The sequence below is a fragment of the Girardinichthys multiradiatus genome, chromosome 9 (assembly GCF_021462225.1).
Source record: "Girardinichthys multiradiatus isolate DD_20200921_A chromosome 9, DD_fGirMul_XY1, whole genome shotgun sequence".
NCBI lineage: Eukaryota > Metazoa > Chordata > Actinopteri > Cyprinodontiformes > Goodeidae > Girardinichthys > Girardinichthys multiradiatus.
The window spans coordinates 2,175,627-2,195,104 of NC_061802.1; the positions used below are offsets into that span (position 1 = coordinate 2,175,627).

At 42.9% G+C, this 19,478-nt stretch overlaps 1 protein-coding gene across 1 annotated transcript in view; it reads left to right on the plus strand.

Annotated features, from left to right (window-relative positions):
• mast2 (microtubule associated serine/threonine kinase 2) overlaps positions 1–19,478 on the plus strand; it is a 139,678-nt gene that overhangs the window by 92,900 nt on the left and 27,300 nt on the right. The window contains exons 6-9 of the mRNA XM_047374758.1: positions 8,592–8,667; positions 9,401–9,421; positions 10,367–10,445; positions 14,459–14,613. Of these exons, the coding sequence (XP_047230714.1) occupies positions 8,592–8,667; positions 9,401–9,421; positions 10,367–10,445; positions 14,459–14,613 (331 nt within the window). The remainder of the gene's footprint in view (positions 1–8,591; positions 8,668–9,400; positions 9,422–10,366; positions 10,446–14,458; positions 14,614–19,478) is intronic.

A 19,478-nucleotide genomic window follows, 5' to 3' on the forward strand; every position in this document is an offset into this window, starting at 1 on the left:
TAGTTGTGGTTCTGGCCGCCTACGCACAATTGTTTCCTCATCAGAGCGTATTAGAACAGCAGCGGCCATCTTCTCCTGTCTTTTCTTTCCCTTTTCTTGTCGTTTCATGTCCCTCAGCTTTGTTCCAACCATTTTTCGGAGAGCTTGTACTCGATTTTTCTTTGTTCCTTCCTATCTGGGCTCTTAGTTTGTATGATTTCTAATTTTAAATCTCCCTGTAGCTTCAAGATGTCTTTAGTATCTAATTTACCTAAGAACCCATGTCTTTTATTCCTCTATGACAGATCATACCTGCTCCTTCTACATAGTTCTCCATAAACTTTACATCTCCTTCTAAATCAGAGCTTTTGCTCTGTCCCTTCCCCATTGTTCTTCGTTATTTTTCTTCAAACTATAAATGTCCCGAATAGAAGTTCACTGACATGAGATTTAAGGAGAGGACATTAACACGGCCTTCTACTGCGACTAGTCCACAGCGTTGTTAATTTTCAGGGATGAAACCCGTCCTGTTCCTCCCATAAATCACCAAAGTACGTCTTTCTGTCCGGGCAAAAGAAAACACAGGACCAGCAGAGTCTTGCTATGATTCTTTGTAAATGCTTAGTCCTCCAAACACACACAACACAGTCACACAGTTAGTATTTTAATTACCCCACAGTTGTTTTAGGTTAACCTGGTTGATTTTATGAGCTCTACTATTTCTCAACACTTAGTTTCATTCCCTTACGGCGGAATACTACCTAATTTATCGCTATTCCTTTCCGCTGGAATAATAGCTTCCCAATTGTTGTCTCCTTACGGCGAGACACTACCAGCGACTTGTCATAATCTTTCTTTAATATTAAACAAAATGTCTCACCTCTGAGCTGACTTCTAGGTGACTCTCCAGACCCCCAGAGTCACCCGGCGTCGAGCGAAGCAATAATTCACACGCGGGGCTTTCAGCCACCAAGCCTAGGCGTGGCTGCACGGTGGCGCTTCCTCGGCGTCAGCGGTTCCCAGGGATCCTTCGGTCACTGCAAAGATAGAAGCCTAGGTTAGTTCAATTCTCCGGCTCAAAGGACCAATTTAATGTTAGGTATTAATTAGTCAAACTCAGAGGAACGACACAGAGTCTCTGTTATCTTTCTGCAGTAAGAGGTAGCAACACTCTGCAGTGCAACTACACAGAATGAGGCTCCCAGTCTTTATTTATGGGCTGGTGAGAAAAAGATAACAGTGGAAAGTAAAAACAAGACACAGGGTGCGATTCAACACAAGATACAAGTTTTTACACCCAGCAATCACCTGTACCTGACAGGTGTGTATTTCACCAGCAGGGGGAGGTGTTGCAGTGAAACATTTAGACTAATTCAGATCCTTGGTGAAATAGTTTGAAATTAAAAGACAAGTTTCTGTTTCTAAAGAACAAAGGAAAACAGGTAATTCAACATTAATAAAAACTCATGAGATTTATGTTCAGAAATTGTCTTAAACACTGAATTTGCTGAAGAATTGTAGGATTTTATAGATTAATAATGAAAACCTTCTCAACTAGAATAAATTGATGTATAAATCCCATTAGCGTACTGTTTAAAGTTTAGGAAGTAATGCACGTAAAGTCTGCAATCTCTTTATGTGAAAACTCTGACATGTGTTAGGCCACATGTATTATCTGTCTTTAGGAATTTTTAAGCCTATTTTATCGTTCTTATTGATATTTTCTGTTTCTCAGTAAATCTTTGAAATAATTTTATTGCCCAGAACTGTCTGAGACACAGATGGTATTAAATACAAAATGACTGGAACAGGAGCAAGGAACGTGTTCAGATGTTTGTGGTTATTTAAGTGCAGTTTATTAAATGACTGAGAATCATTTATTCAAGAGATGAACTATCCCACAGCAGCTTTACTCTGTTCCAACGTTTCATGGTTTCAGCTTTAAGCTGAAGGTGTCGGCCAGCTTTAGGATGTGGAAATATGTTTCTAAAACAGATTTCAGCTGCACTAAAATGTTCTTCAAAAACCTCTGAGGAAACGCTGTCATGGGGCCTGTCAGCAGCTTCTCACCAAACACACACTCAGTGTTGTATTCAGTGTGTGTGTGTGTGTGTGTGGCAGCATATGAAACCTGCGTTTACTGAGTTTTTGTTGAACGCGGCTGACAGCATAAAAGACAAGCACAGAAATCCAACCTCCTCCATCCTGCAGATGGACAGAAATGTAGCGATGATGATGATGGATGGTAGCAGGAGGATAGATGGAGAGATGAAGGAGAAGGAGTTTAACAAAGACGAGAGAAGAGCTGCAGGATGGATGTGAAAATGGAAAAATATACATTTATATCCTCAGTTATATTTGACAGAGAGGTGACAACGGATCACGTCATCGGTGAAACACAAATATCTATCAATCTCTATATATGTGTGTGTGTGTGTATATATATATATATATAGAGTTCGATTTAAATGGACCAAACACCTCAGGTGTGAAAACATCCACATTTTTATCTCCACAGGTACAGTTTATACATCTAAACCTGGTTCTTTGTCTCCTTTAAGCCATTATGTCTCCTGCTGCTGAAGACAAATCAGTGCAGAAGGCAGATGTTTTCTTCCCAAACTGGACCTGAAGGTTCTGTTTAACCTCTCAGATCTTCTGTTTAAAACACTTGCATAAAATTGAACATGTAAGGCCACCAGAAGGTTCTGACCCGTGTGGGTCAGAATCTTTTCTATATGCTCACAGTTTTTAATGCAGTGCCTGGTGGAAATCACCACGGCAACCAGGGCTCAGCAGGTTCTTTGTTTCTGCTCATGAAAGTACCAACTGTACTACGTTAATGTAGTTTTTTATCCATTACAAATACACATCGCAACCCTCCAGGGTTGTTTTTTAGATTAAATAATTTATCGTATGTTTAAGAAGAAAAAAGACAAAGATTAAAACATGATTGCTGACTGATGCGCCCCCTGCTGGATGGTAAAGACAAACGACCTTTAGGGTGTATTCACCTTGCCACTTTTGGTCCACTTTAAACGGACCAGAGTTCGTTTCCCCCCTTGGTCCGGACCTTTTGTGCCGGTGTGAATACACTCTAGCGAACCCTGGTCCGGACCAAACAACCGGACCGAGACCAACTTTTTGAGGTGGTCTCGGTCCGCTTCCAAACGGACTCTGGCGCTTGTGGTCTGAATACAAACCGGCCCCGATCCGAACCAACTACAAAAAGCGTACGTCTCTTTGGACCTAAAAAGCCACCGTAGCCGGTAGCAAAGATGTGTGTTGAAAGGTAATCCTACCTGATAAGCAGTGTGTTGCTTAGCAACGCTACTGGCTTGTTGCACGTAGAGAACGTCGGCATTCAGCACGTAGAGAACGTCGGTGTTGAGCACGTAGAGAACGTCGGTGTTCAGCACGTAGGGAACGTCGGTGTTCAGCACGTAGAGAACGTCGGTGTTCAGCACGTAGGGAACGTCGGTGTTCAGCACGTAGGGAACGTAACGTCGGTGTTCAGCACGTAGAGAACGTCGGAGTTCAGCACGTAGAGAACGTCGGCGTTCAGCCCGTAGAGAACGTCGGCGTTCAGCACGTAGAGAACGTCGGCGTTCAGCACGTAGAGAACGTCGGCGTTCAGCCCGTAGAGAACGTCGGCGTTCAGCCCGTAGAGAACGTCGGCGTTCAGCACGTAGAGAACGTCGGCGTTCAGCACGTAGGGAACGTAACGTCGGTGTTCAGCACGTAGGGAACGTCGGCGTTCAGCACGTAGAGAACGTCGGCGTTCAGCACGTAGGGAACGTAACGTCGGTGTTCAGCACGTAGGGAACGTCGGTGTTCAGCACGTAGAGAACGTCGGCGTTCAGCACGTAGAGAACGTCGGTGTTCAGCACGTAGGGAACGTAACGTCGGTGTTCAGCACGTAGGGAACGTCGGCGTTCAGCACGTAGAGAACGTCGGCGTTCAGCACGTAGGGAACGTAACGTCGGTGTTCAGCACGTAGGGAACGTCGGTGTTCAGCACGTAGGGAACGTCGGCGTTCAGCACGTAGAGAACGTCGGTGTTCAGCACGTAGAGAACGTCGGTGTTCAGCACGTAGAGAACGTCGGTGTTCAGCACGCGTTCTCCAACAGGGTTCCAACATTATAAATGGAACGTCTCAATGTCTGTGTTAAATGAGCTGCTCTTCAGCCTCACAATAATATTGCAGCTGTAATAACGGCATAAATATGCAGAACAGAGGAGCTGAACGCAGCTCGAATACAGATGTTTTCCTCCATTTCCGGGTCTGTGTTCTGTCCCGCCCCCGTCATTTCTGTCCAATGGGAACAATGATCGTCACCCGCGTGGCTTTGTTTACAAGTTATAGTTCACTTGAAAAAAGTACAATGTGAAAACAAACCGCACCAAATGAAAAAAATAAAGTTCGCTTTTGGTCCGGACCAAACAAGCGGACCAAAGGACTTTCCTGGTGTGAAAACACACTTCGATTAAAAATAAATGTTGAGTTTGTTGGTAGAAATGAGGTCCCTTTCACAACAAAACCAGCAGGGAGGAACATTTGTTCTGAGGGGATGAAGAGGGGTTGGACCATCAGTTAGAAACATCAATTTTCCTGACCTGAAAATAGATTTTCTATTATAAGCTTCTTTTATATGTTCTTGTTTGAACATTAATAGATCTGAGCAAAAATGCGATCAGCAGGAACTGTGTTGTTGTTTCTCTCTGGTTTTGTATCAGTAATACTCTCCATCTTCTCCTCTCTGCATCCTCTGAGATGCTGTGTTGCCGTGGTAACGCTGCCATTTGTCCCACAGTCAGCTTAACAGTCGTGTCACTTTGTGTCCTTCACCTCGTCGGGGAAGCAAACGCTGCTAATTAAAATATCTCTAATTAATGAGGCTGTTACTCACACCAGAAAACACACACTGAACATTTGTCCTGTTTTCATCTGGAGCTCGTCCCGGTTCTGATGAGATCCTCACAGAAACCTGGACTACAGCAGGGAGCTCTTCATCCTGGAAGGTGAGCTGGAAAGCCATTCACTGGAACCACAGGAGATTGAAGCTCCTTGCTTCTCTCTCACCCTGGCAGTAATCACAGATCCCATCATGGCTTCAGTCACACAGATACTCATCATCTGTATGACTTCATGTGGAGGGGTTCTGGTCCATCCAGTTCACTCAAGTCCGTAGACCTTTGTTTCTGCTCAGCTCTTAGAAGGTCCCACCACCATATTTCAATAAACGTTCGGTCTGGACTTTGACTAGGTCATTGTAACCTCTTGATTCATTTTCAGCGTCATTCTGTTGTGGATCTGCTGCTGTTTAGGATGATTGTTCTGTTTAAGACCCAGTTTGGACCAAGCTTCAGCTGTCAGACAGATTGTTCTTGGTCGGCTGGGTGAATGATATGGGTCAGTCCTCCACCCTGTGCTTCACAGTTGGTTTGAGGTGTTTATGCTGAATCTGAGCATTATCACCAATCATCTCCTTTGGTCTCATGTGTCCAAACAACTTTGTTCCAGATGTTTTGACCTTCATTCAGTTGTAACTCGCTGATCCTGTTTCTAACTGCCCTGACATGAACTTTAACCTTAACCTGCAAACTGAGGCCTACAGAGTCTGAGCTTCACTCTCTGACTCACTGAACCTGCTGGGACGTCCACTCATGGGACAATTGGCTGCTGTCTGAGATGTTTTTTTTTCTGGGGCATAATCTTGGTTTCTAACAATGGACCTAAGATCAGTTGTAAATGCCCTCATAACCAGGGGTGAAAGTGAGCCGGTACGGTCCGGTACACAGTACCGGGAAGAGGGAAGAACGGCTGTCTGCTATGAAGCCGTCATCCAGAACCAGTTATGTCTGCAAGAATTCACGAGCACACAAAGAAGATCAGATCCGCTACCAATAGGTAGTCTACAACACGACTTAATCTGTTTATAAATAAAGTTATTTTCCCCTCATTCCAGATAGTTTCTGAACTGTTCTGCTTTGCTGGAACCTCAATGTTCTTGCTTTGCTTCTCTCCTCTCGGAGCTCGAGGTTTTTATGAACGGCCAGCGTTTAAAACGAGCACCGCTACGTTTAATGTCTGTCTGCTCGATGCTAAATACCCCAGTTAAAAGAACAGGGAGAGAAACTAGTTGTGTTTCATGTTATTTTCCTGAATTACAACAATACAGTACAGCTCGAAAACACCGCTTATGACCAGAGATTTTATACACTACACGAGAGCGCATGCGCGCTTACCTCCGAAACAGAACGGTTGTCAAGGAGATCGGTGCGTTTGATTTAATGGACTGGGAGATTTTGACCAAAAAGCAGAGAACAATAACTTCTCTGTTCAAAAGAAAAGACGGAAACTGAAGAAAAGTTGATGAAAATGGTTTATCGTTGTTTCATACAAGTTCTTTAACATTTGAAATATATATATATATATATATATATATATGTGTGTGTATATTTCTACATTGTCAAGATATCCTAATTTCTGCCTTATACAGACAGCCTACAGTAAAGTAAAATATTGATACCCCCCCTCTAGCTCCGCCCCTAAGTACCGGCAAGAATTTAAAACTACTTTCACCCCTGCTCATAACCATAAGCACTGGTCATTCCTGATCCAACTTACCATTGTGTATCTGTTCCAGAGCGAGGAGATTCTCAGTCATCCAGAGGTGTTCAACTTCTACTCATTTCTTAAAGACATGTCACCTTTCATCCCACAAGCTTCTTCATTTCTGGACATGGTTAGACGTAACAGGCTCAAAACAGTCACACTTATAGGGCTGTGAAGGTCACTAATAGGGCCATTAGGACGTGTGGGTCATTGGACCTACTTTTCCTCTTCCATAAAGAACCAACAGTAAACGGAGGAGGTGGTCTCAGGTTTAATTTTTTAAACACCTACTCTGCACCCCTGACTCATCGCCCCAAACATGGGGAGATGTTGCTTCCAACCATGTTCAGAACTGAAGAAACCTGTTGGATGAGAGGTGAAACTAAGATTAACAAACACACTCCTGCATTCATAGAGGTCCTGACACAGATGATGACCACCTGCCTGATCGTTTCTTCGTGTTCCTGTGGAAGCAGCAAAAACAGGTTTATTTTATCACTAGTTTTGTATTTCCTTTTGGTGGATTAATCTTCCATAAATGTTCTGATAGATTATCTCATTTATCTAATTTTAAGAGCCATTTAAAACCAGGTGATTTTCATTTGTTTCTGGTAAATAAAACATCATATTTCAAAGATTGTTCACTTAGTTTTCTGTACATTCAGTTATTTTTCTCTTTGTTTTGCTTCTCTGCCACTAAGCTTCCTGCTCTCCTGCTGGTTTCCAGCAGGTTGTTACTGGGAAAAGGTCAGAGGATGATGGGCAGCTCTGCAGGGGCTCTGGCGTCTGATAAACAAATCTGACTCTGAAATAAAGGGTATAAAGAATGACAGTCAGAGGCTGAAACAAACTGATATCTAAAGATATTCAAAGCTTCCTTCTTGTTTCACCTCCTCCCCAATTATTGCTGCATTTTCTTATCTGAGCCTCACCTTCCCTGGAGGGAGAGCGTCACTGAAGCACAAAGCAGATATTACATTAGTATGCGTCTCGTATGCAGGAATAGTTCTTGGGTTTTGCAAAAGTAGGTCACAGTCAATCTAGTTTCAAACTCTATTAAGAGTCTAAAAAAAAGAGTCTAAAAGTGTGTTACTATAATTACTCTTCCTGCAAATATATAACCTAAATAACACCGCTTTGGATTGAAGATAATGCAGTTATTCAAATTTAGTTTTAGATTTCTGGTATTAAAAAGTCAGAGTTTGCCTGATGTTTGTTTACTGGTTTCAGGTTACTAATAAAACCTTTCTGGGTCACTGGCGCTGATGGACGGCAGAAACGGGTCTGAAGTGAACGACCTCTTTGAGGCTCATAAGTCAGAGAACATAAAATAAAAAAGAGGACATGCATGAAGCCTTTACATCCAATATCTAAATGCACAGATATCGGATAAATCTGAAGAGATGGATCCGTTATAAAAAATCAGTTTGATCCCAGTTTGCAGCCTTTAAGAAAAAGCTTGATTATTTTTTTTTTTTATGTAATAAATGAATTTAATTTCCAAATAAAATTTCTTTTTTTTCATCTTTCCACATAGAAATACTGTGAGGAGAGGAATGCAACTCATAGTAGAGTTTATCTTTCTATGTATGTTTGCGTATTAAAAATGTTGTTTATTGTGTCATATATTGGCATTTCATAAAAAAGTGATTTATCACAATTAGTTAAAACAAAACCCTCTAATTAATAATCGCATCTCACCGCTGTATTAAATTGTTACTCTGTAGCAGCAACAATGTGGCATTAGGTGCAGGACTTCATGCAGATACTAATCTGTAACATTTTAACAACACAACACCTGCAGGGGGAAATCTGGTGGGTTTAACCCCTTTCTGCCCAGGAAGGAAGAGCTTTCAGAACCACGGACAGAAGCAGAACAGCATCCAAACCTGCACAGAACGCTGCTTCAGGAGAAAAGTCCAAGAACCACGAAGATGAATAAACTTCAACTGAAGCACAGTTTCAGTCTGACTCATTTTGGTTTGTTTTTCAGGCACCAGCCCACTGGACAGCCCTCGCAACTTCTCCCCCAACACAGCTGCACATTTCTCCTTCGTTCCTGCTCGGAGGTGAGCTCTTCATGCTAACCTGCAAGTTGTTACAAAACCATCGGATCAGACCCGGTTTAGCTCACTGCAGGGGTGGTCACACATGTTAGCTGATGTTTACATGAAATCTGAAGCCCATAAAGTGATGTATGGAGCCCAGATGGACGAGCAGCTTCACTGTCGGAGTCTGGGAGAAGTCAAGCTGAAGCTGAGCTACAGATATTGATGCTTCACTCAGACCAAGATTAATAAACTCTTATCTCCCAGCTCTGATCCAGTCCTGATCCAAATTTCTAAAGTTAAGATCAACTTTCTGCATAAATATGATTGTGTTTCTATGGAAACCCCCCGGTATTTCCATGACAACCTGTCAAACCTTTTGTGGAGGTGCAGCAGTGGGAGCGAGTGTTACTGCTGATTTAAATTGGAAATCCATCACTGTCCTGCTGCTGACCTCTGCTGCTCGTTTCTGGGACAACAGTGACACCATGTGGTGGCGCTTCATATGACAGACAGGATTGACAGGAAAGAAACCTGAGAATAAGATTTATTTAGTTTATTTTGAATTTTTTCATCATATAGTTGATTCTGATTTCAGCAGGAAAACATTTCGGCGGATCAGGATACTAAATCCTGATCCAGGAGGCTTCAGCTGTAAACTCTGTGAGCTCAGTGTCTGAGGAGTTGTGGTGAATAATATGAGAGAGCTGCAGGCAGTTGGATAAAACCAAACCTTGTCTTGTTTTCCTCACAGCCACGGACACAGAGCCGACAGGTAACAATCCTCACACCTTTCCCTCCCTCTCACTGCCGCCTCCCTCCCTCCCTGCATGGCTGAGCGTGCTCACCTTCATCAACAACACACACATGAAACTTACAGTTCAGCTGTGAATGAGCACATCTGAGAGGATCTGAGAGAGCTTCAGAAAGCCTTTAAGAGGTTACAGGGGTCTGTGACCCACGTTCATCTTGCGGGGGGATTTTTGTCTTTCTCAGCTGAAAACCTGTCTCCCAGTTAAATGTGATTAATACTTTTATTTCACCCAGTCCTCAGCTCTCTATTTGTTTTTAACGTCCACATTTTGCCTGTTTCTGGCTCTCTTCTGAGATGAAGCTCACTCAGGTCAGGTTTTAGGAGCAGATTAAAACATCTTCAAACATTCTTTCCAAATTTGAAGCCAGTTTCTCTTGTTTTAGTTTGATATTAAATCTGCAGCTTCAGATTCGTGTTCCCGTGGCTCCTCTGGTGTGGAGGCCACAGTTTTTACTCAAACATACACGTATCCGGATCAGAACAACCTGATTGGGTTGACAGGATCTGGATTCTTTGTCAGACCTGCAGCTTCATCTGAACAGAACGGTTTCTGGGAACAAGAAGTTCCTTCACTGCTTCTACAGAACCTGTGAAACCAGCCTGTCTGTTCTCCGGTGCCGGGAACACGTGGTGTCTGGTCTCCTTTCAGTCCTTGTGGAGGGTTTGATGACTGTGAGCAGATCAGCTGGTTTACATTAACCAGTCAAACAGAACCATGTTTGAAAATGTGAAATCCAGCGGTTCTGTAGGTGAGGACTGGATGAACTTCATGCTCCTTGTCTGCAGAGGCTTAGTGAAAGTTTCGCTGCACCTTTAACTCTCCTTTAAACAAATGTTGCGGTGCCTCATCTTGTTTCTTTGAACGTTTTCTTGACGGATCCTGATTGGTTGAAATGTTGCTTCCAGGACTGATGGCCGACGCTGGTCTCTGGCCTCGCTGCCCTCCTCTGGGTACGGCACCAACACCCCCAGCTCTACTGTCTCCGTAAGTATCTCCTGTTCTTTAACGCTGCTTTTTATTTATTTATACACAGACATGGCAAAAAGAAAGTACACCCCATTTCATTTGTAGGGTTTAACGTATCAGGCAATAATAAAAATATTTTTCTGGTTCTGAAATTATTTCATTCTAACCTCAAGTGTAAAAACACAACAGATTCTGCTCTGTAATTATTTAACAAACAAGAAGCAAAAATGGAAAAGCTGTGAAGGAAAAACTAAGTACTCCCCCACTGTGAATAGGATGCTACCAACTGGTCCTCATCAAGGTGAACATCTCTATAACAGAGTTCTGGCAGCTTCCAGGTCTGTGTCTACAGGCCTCGGTTAGCAGGTTAAAGGTTACAGGTCATGACACTGAACCGGCATGGGTGTTTAGAAGAGTTGAAGGAGAAAGCCTCTTCTCTCTAAAAACAAGATGGCACCAGGACCTGGCTTATGGAGCTACATCTGGATGAAGGACAAGACTTCTGGGACAGTGTCCTCTGAACAGATGTTTGACCTGGGCACCTTGCAGTCACTGAGTGGACCAGGATCTCCTCTGTAGACCAAAATATTCTTGAGTCAAATGTGAGTCCATCTTTCCAACAGCTGAAGCTTGGTCCAAACTGGATCTACAACAGAAGGGTTGAAAAAGAAAATAGAGATGTTACAGTGGCCCAGTCAAAGTCCAGACCTTAGCCTCTGCGTGTCTGGACCTTCAGAGAGCTGAGCTGGAACCTCGGTGAACTGAAGCAATGTTGGAAAGAACAGTTGGACCAAATGTTCTCCAAAGCGATGGAAGAGGAGGTTCTGTCTCCCTTCATCGTTCATCTAGGAGGTTCTAGAAGTTGCTAAAGGAGGTTCTAGAAGTTGCTAAAGGAGGTTCTAGAAGCTGCTAAAGGAGGTTCTAGAAGTTGCTAAAGGAGGTTCTACATGCTGCTAAAGGAGGTTCTAGAAGTTGCTAAAGGAGGTTCTAGAAGTTGCTAAAGGTGGTTCTAGAAGCTGCTAAAGGAGGTTCTAGAAGTTGCTAAAGGAGGTTCTACATGCTGCTAAAGGAGGTTCTAGAAGCTGCTAAAGGAGGTTCTAGAAGCTGCTAAAGGAGGTCCTAGAAGTTGGTAAAGGAGGTTCTACATGCTGCTAAAGGAGGTTCTACAAGTTGCTAAAGGAGGTTCTAGAAGTTGCTAAAGGTGGTTCTAGAAGTTGCTAAAGGATGTTCTACATGCTGCTAAAGGAGGTTCTAGAAGCTGCTAAAGGAGGTTCTAGAAGTTGCTAAAGGAGGTTCTAGAAGCTGCTAAAGGTGGTTCTAGAAGCTGCTAAAGGAGGTTCTAGAAGTTGCTAAAGGAGGTTCTAGAAGTTGCTAAAGGATGTTCTACATGCTGCTAAAGGAGGTTCTAGAAGTTGCTAAAGGTGGTTCTAGAAGCTGCTAAAGGAGGTTCTAGAAGTTGCTAAAGGAGGTTCTAGAAGTTGCTAAAGGTGGTTCTAGAAGCTGCTAAAGGTGGTTCTAGAAGCTGCTAAAGGAGGTTCTAGAAGTTGCTAAAGGAGGTTCTAGAAGTTGCTAAAGGATGTTCTACATGCTGCTAAAGGAGGTTCTAGAAGTTGCTAAAGGTGGTTCTAGAAGCTGCTAAAGGAGGTTATAGAAGTTGCTAAAGGAGGTTCTAGAAGTTGCTAAAGGAGGTTCTAGAAGTTGCTAAAGGTGGTTCTAGAAGTTGCTAAAGGAGGTTTTAGAATCTGCTAAAGGAGGTTGTAGAAGTTGCTAAAGGAGGTTCTAGAAGTTGCTAAAGGAGGTTTTAGAATCTGCTAAAGGAGGTTGTAGAAGTTGCTAAAGGAGGTTCTAGAAGTTGCTAAAGGAGGTTTTAGAATCTGCTAAAGGAGGTTGTAGAAGTTGCTAAAGGAGGTTCTAGAAGCTGCTAAAGGAGGTTCTAGAAGCTGCTAAAGGAGGTTCTAGAAGTTGCTAAAAGAGGTTCTAGAAGCTGCTAAAGGAGGTTGTAGAAGTTGCTAAAGGAGGTTTTAGAAGTTGCTAAAGGAGGTTCTAGAAGTTGCTAAAGGAGGTTCTAGAAGTTGCTAAAGGAGGTTCTAGAAGCTGCTAAAGGAGGTTCTAGAAGTTGCTAAAGGAGGTTCTAGAAGCTGCTAAAGGAGGTTCTAGAAGTTGCTAAAGGAGGTTCTAGAAGCTGCTAAAGGAGGTTCTAGAAGCTGCTAAAGGAGGTTTTAGAAGTTGCTAAGGAGGTTCTAGAAGCTGCTAAAGGAGGTTCTAGAAGCTGCTAAAGGAGGTTCTAGAAGCTGCTAAAGGAGGTTCTAGAAGCTGCTAAAGGAGGTTCTAGAAGTTGCTAAAGGAGGTTCTAGAAGTTGCTAAAGGAGGTTCTAGAAGCTGCTAAAGGAGGTTCTAGAAGTTGCTAAAGGAGGTTTTAGAAGTTGCTAAGGAGGTTCTAGAAACTGCTAAAGGAGGTTCTAGAAGTTGCTAAAGGAGGTTTTAGAAGTTGCTAAGGAGGTTCTAGAAACTGCTAAAGGAGGTTCTAGAAGCTGCTAAAGGAGGTTCTAGAAGTTGCTAAAAGAGGTTCTAGAAGCTGCTAAAGGAGGTTCTAGAAGTTGCTAAAGGAGGTTCTAGAAGTTGCTAAAAGAGGTTCTAGAAGCTGCTAAAGGAGGTTGTAGAAGTTGCTAAAGGAGGTTTTAGAAGTTGCTAAAGGAGGTTCTAGAAGTTGCTAATGGAGGTTCTAGAAGTTGCTAAAGGAGGTTCTAGACGCTGCTAAAGGAGGTTCTAGAAGTTGCTAAAGGAGGTTCTAGAAGTTGCTAAAGGAGGTTCTAGAAGTTGCTAAAGGAGGTTCTAGAAGCTGCTAAAGGAGGTTCTAGAAGTTGCTATAGGAGGTTCTACAAGCTACTAAAGGAGGTTCTAGAAGCTGCTATAGGAGGTTCTACAAGCTACTAAAGGAGGTTCTAGAAGCTGCTAAAGGAGGTTCTAGAAGCTGCTAAAGGAGGTTCTAGAAGCTGCTAAAGGAGGTTCTAGAAGTTGCTAAAGGAGGTTCTAGAAGTTGCTAAAAGAGGTTCTAGAAGCTGCTAAAGGAGGTTCTAGAAGCTGCTATAGGAGGTTCTACAAGCTACTAAAGGAGGTTCTAGAAGTTGCTATAGGAGGTTCTACAAGCTACTAAAGGAGGTTCTAGAAGCTGGTGGAGTGTTTGACCCGCAGCTCTTCTAGTGAAAAGGTTCCTTCTTTGTTTAATAAATAATAGGAAGGTAGAACCTGCTGTGGGTTTTTTTTTTTTTGTTCTCTTAAGGTTAATTCACACAGTTTCGGAACCCGGTAAAGACCAGATCAGTTTTATTAAATGAAAGATGCCTCCTTCAAAACCTGACCCATTTCCTATTCCTTCCAGAACCCTTAAAAGCATCATATCTTAAAAGTCCTTCTCCTAAAACCTGAAGATCTATGATCTCCTTTATAACCTGCTCAGCATTGAAAGGTGCACATGGTTCAGTCAGCTGATGCACAGAACTTGACCAGGTGAACCCAGAATGACCCAGACTTCTTCATGGTCTGGTTCTGTATCCTCTCTTCTTTGCAAATAAGGAGGCCCAGGAGTTTAAAGTCCAGAACCGCGGATATCGGATATTCATGCTCCATGGATTCAGCGGGGTCTTCGTGGTTTTCTTCAGGTTCTTTTCCATTTTGAAATGGTCTTCCAGACCCCTCTGATATTGTCTCTGTAGAGGGAGGAGTTTCCAGATCCCTTCTCATGTTTCTTTAAGGAGGTTTATTCTTAATCAGTTCCCTGATTTTCTCACGTTTTCCCTTTTCCTGCTGGTTTTGGATGGGTTTCAGTCCGGAATGAAGGACCTGGTCAATGGAAGCAAATGAAATGTTGCACACATGCATTCTTCACATTTCCCTGACTTCTTCTGTGGTTTTTAAACCCTGAAACAAACTCGGACCCTGATCTGTAGCTCCGTCAGAACCTCCTCTCCTCCCCGTCCTGCTGTAGCTGCTAGGTTGTAATCTGTGCTCCCTCTGTGCTCCTCCTCTCACAGTCCTCCTGTTCATCTCAGGAGAAGCTCCACCAGCTGCCCTTCCAGCCCACCCCAGACGAGCTGCACTTCCTCACCAAACACTTCAGCTCTGAGAGCATTACGGACGAGGAGGGCCGCCGCTCCCCCGCCATGAGACCGCGCTCCCGCAGCCTCAGGTAGGACGTCCAACAAGGTGGTGAAATTGCTTTAATAAAGCAGAACATGTTGAAACACACACACACAAACTGCTGTGGTTCTTCTGACCTGTAAACATGTTGTTCAGGTAAATGAACAGTTATTTTTGCACAGGAAACATCTGTATGATGATGATGTTCAGTAGCTTACACCCATCATGCTAATGAGCTGGGAAAGCCCTCCTTTACTTTATCTCCTCTGTCTGCAGTCCTGGAGGAGCTTGGATAACTGACCTGGGAATGGTATTGGGAACACAGTGTGCTGAGTTGAATTGGAACATGTCGGAGATACAGAACCTGTTTGTGGACTTAAAGGTTCCTCTGCTCTGAATCTGAGCTGAATGCTGACAGAGCGGCAGGATTAAAGCATTTGCTGTTGATGTTTGACTGAATCTGGGTCGGTCTGTTTGGAGTAAAGGTGGTTAGTTATCATCACCGCCTGCAGGGCTGCTGCTATCAAGCTACACATGTGGACAAAGTTGTTGGTGCCCCTCAGTTCATGAAAGAAAAACCCACAGAAACAACTTGAATCTAACAAATGTAATAATGAATACAAATTCTATGAAAATGAACAAATGAAAGTCAGACATTAATTTTCAAACATGTTTCAATTGAATTATTATAAAAAATAAACTCATGAAACAGGCCTGGACAAACATGATGGTACCTTAACTTAATATTTAGTTGCAGAACCTTTTGAGGCAATCAAATGATTCCTATAACTGTCAATGAGACTTCTGCACCTCTCAGCAGGTATTCTGGTCCACTCCTCATGAGCAAACTGCTCCAGTTGTCTCAGGTTTGAAGGGAGCCTTTTCCAGACGGCATGTTTCAGCTCCTTCCAAAGATGCTCAATAGGATTTAGGTCAGGGGTCATCGAAGGTCACTTCAGAATAGTCCAATGTTTTCCTCTTAGACATTCTTGGTGTTTTTAGTTGTGTGTTTGGGTCATTATCCTGTTGAAAGACCCATGACCTGCGACTGAGACCAAGCTTTCTGACACTGGGCAGCACATTTCTCTCTAGAATCCCTTGATAGTCTTGAGATTTCATTATTCCTGTGACAGATGCAGCAAAGCAGCCCCAGAACATAACAGAACCTCCTCCATGTTTCACAGTAGGGCCCGTGTTCTTCTCTTCATATGCTTCATTTCTCTGTCTGTGAACATAGAGCTGATGTGTCTTGTCAAAAAGTTCAGTTTTTGTCTCATCTGTCCGTAGGACATTCTTCTAGAAGCTTTGTTGCTTGTCAACATGTAGTTTGGTAAATTCCAGTCTGTCTTTTTTATGATTGTTTTCAACAATGGTCTCCTTGGTCGCCTCCCATTAAGTCCACTTTGCCTCAAACAACGTTGGATGGTACGATCTGACACTGATGTTCCTTGAGCTTGAAGTTCACCTTTAACCTCTTTAGACGTTTTTCTGGGCTCTTTTGTTACCGTTCGTATTATCGTCTCTTTGTTTTGTCATCAGTTTTCCTCCAGTTATAGAAATCGTTTGATTGCCTCAAAAGGTTCTGCAACTAAATATTAAGTTAAGGTACCATCATTTTTTATTTATTCTTTAAAACAATTCTGTTGAAGCATGTTTGAAAAGCAATTTTTATTCATTGTTACCTTTGTCAGATTCAAGTTATTTCTCTGACCAATGTGGGTTTTTCTTTCATGAACCGAGCGGTACCAACAATGTTGTCCAGGTAAGGTAAGTTTATTTAAATAGTGCCTTTCAGCAACGAGACACTCAAAGAGCTGTACATACAATTACAAAGAAAATGAACACAGATACAGACACAGAAAAACAAATCAAATGATAAAATCTAACAACAGAGGTAATTTAAAAAAAGTCAAATAAAATAAAGAGAATAGAATGATGGACAAAAAAATGAAAGGAAAATTGGACTGAAAACACAACTAATCATGCCTAAATGGCCCAGTCAAAGGCCACTCTAAACAAATACGTTTTTTATCTTGATTTAAAGCAACTTAGGGTTTTGGCGCTGTTACCGTTTTCTGGCAGTTTATTCCAGATTAGTGGAGCATAAGAACTAAAAGCTGCTTCTCCATGTTTGGTTCTGGTTCTGGTTCTGCAGAGTAGATTTGACCCAGAAGACCTGAGAGGTCTGGGTGGTTGATACACTGACAACAAGTCTGTAATGTATTTTGGTGCTAAGCCATTCAGTGATTTATAGACTAACAGAAGTATTTTAAAGTCTATTCTCTGAGCTACAGGGAACCAGTGTAGGGACTCTTGGACCCTTGGGGAACGCCACATGTGGTTTCTGTGTCTCTGATGTAAAGTTACCTACTGACACAAAAAAGTCCCTGTCCTTCAAGTAGGATTTAAACCAGTTGAGTGCTGGACCAGAAAGGCCGACCCAGTTTTCCAGGCGCTCTAATAAAATGATCAACAGTGTCGAATGCTGCACTAAGGTCCAATAATACCAGTACTGTGGTTCTTCCACAGTCTGCATTTATACGGATGTCATTGAACACCTTGACAAGAGCAGTCTCTGTACTGTGGTGAGCAGGAAGCCTGACTAGAAGACATCGAAGTAGTTGGTCGTTGTTAGGAAGTTGTTTAACTGTTGAAACACAGATTTTTCAATAATCTTACTGATGAAGAGGAGGTTTGATATAGGCCTGTAGTTCTGTAGTAGCAGCTTGTCCAAGTTGCTCTTTTTCTATAGAGGTTTGATAATTGCTGTTTTTAGGGCCTGGAGGAAAACACCCCCCCTCCATCTTTTCTTTGCTGTCTGCTCTCACAAAGAAAATAGTAGTTTGGAGGCGTCGCCTCTATCAGAATGGGAGCTTCATTAAATTCATGTAACCATGTTTCTGTTAAAAACAGAACATCATGTACACACAACGTGTGTGTAGGTTAGCTTACAAATAACGTCCCAATTAATCTTTAATTTATTGAGATCCTAATTAATCAGTTCAGCAATATTCTTCTAGGTCGAAGGGTGTCCATGTTTCTCTACAGCCAACCGGAGCTGGTCTAAAGTCAGAGTCTCTAGGTCAGAGGTTCTGATGCTCATCCAGGAAAACCTGGAATGCTGCCTCGGAATCAGAGGGTTAGAAGCTTTCAGATGTCCTGTTTCTGAGTGATGGCAGGATGGAGCAGGAGATGGATACATGGTCACCTCTGAGGTCCTAACTAAAAGAACCAGATCCAGAATCCCAGCAGCTTAAATGAGCCCAGGTCAAGGAGTAAGTTGAAGTTGTTGGAGATGTCTCCATATGGAGGTTTTCTTCACACATCTTTCAGGAAGTAGACCCTGAGGCAGACCCAGACCTCCCTCCAGGGTTTATTTCTGGGAACAGCTTTGGAGGAGCTGCATAGTTGTGTTGGAGAGAACCGTTTCCCTCCATGATTAGACATCAAATAGGTTAGAAGAAGGTTGATGGAAGCTGGTCTGGACCCATCGCTCTGGTTGATCTTAGAGAGAAGCTGGTTCTGCAGTGACTGTTTTACATCAGAGAGGAACCATTACTCTGTGTTGGTTCTCCACCTTGGATCAGAAACACAAACATCAGTCCGAACTGTTTTTTCCTTCCACCTCTGACTGCATCCTGCCTGGATCTTCTGTCTCATTTTGGACCTTTTCTGCTGTCAGCTGTGAGTGATGGAGGGAACCGAGCCTTGACAGAACCTCCAGTCTGAAGATAAACTGTTTCTGTTTTAATGTTTAGTTTCAAACTGACTTTTCTGTCTTCACACCATTAAAATGAGACTGGCTGCTTTCTAACGGTCTGCAGAAAGGTCAGAGTTTTATCTCCTGACACTCACCTGTCCACCTACAGACGTCTCCATCTCTTTGTCCTCTAACAGCTCAGATCTTCCTGTCTATCAGAAGCTTCTCTCTGCTCCTTCATCATCCCCTCTGCAGCCTCCTCCTCATCCCCGCTGCTGTTTCTCTGCACAGATATCGCCTCTTTTCATCCTCCGAGATGAAAGGAGGTGAGGCCTAGGAGCATGGAGTGCATCTGATCAGAGTCCTGCTCTAGGTGCAGTCTGATGGCTCTGTGTGCTTCACGTCACCTGGCAGAAGCTCCTCAGTCTCTGGGAATAAAACACTAAATCCAAACATTCAGAACCAAAAAGATAAAACCTGAAATAAAGGTTTAAAGAGGAAAGAAAAACTCCAGAAGGAGGTGCAGAGATGAAGGATGAGAGATAATCTGCTGCAGAGACGGTAATAAAGTGAGAAACGGGGAGGGGACATGATGATGATGATGATTGTTGGACTGAGGAGAAGCTGAGGAAATGATTATGAGCAGCAGTTAATTTCATGTCTGCTGAGAACAAAGACACTTACTGGTTTCATCTTCACAGTTTTCAGCTCATTTTTATTTTACTTTAAACTCCCGTCTGCATCCATGTTCGTGTTGCCAGAGCTCTCACCTCATTGGACAGTTTAAGCTACAGGGCCGGAGCTAGGAAGACCTGGGCCCCTGGGGTAAACACAGGTCCGGGCCCTGAACACCTTCATTCCTGGACACTTTAACGTTTCGCATGGAGGCAATATGAATATTGTACGAAAAATTCTGGAGTTAAAGAAAGAAAAGCTGAAAAAAATAGAGGAGGAAAACCACAAAAATCATCTTTCATAGGATGGTATGGTGGGACCGGTACTGGACGGGATGCAGAACACGTCAGGAAAACCTGGAATGTGGCAGTTTTCCAACGGATTCTGTAGAACATGGAGGAGTTCTCTGTGAAGGAGACATTCAGTATAAATTTAAAGGGTTCTGTCTGTCTAAAGCTTCCTTTAAAGGTTCTGTTCCCATGGTTCTGATTTTATATGAACACAGCAAACAGGTTTCTGCAGTCATCGGTTCGGTTTCT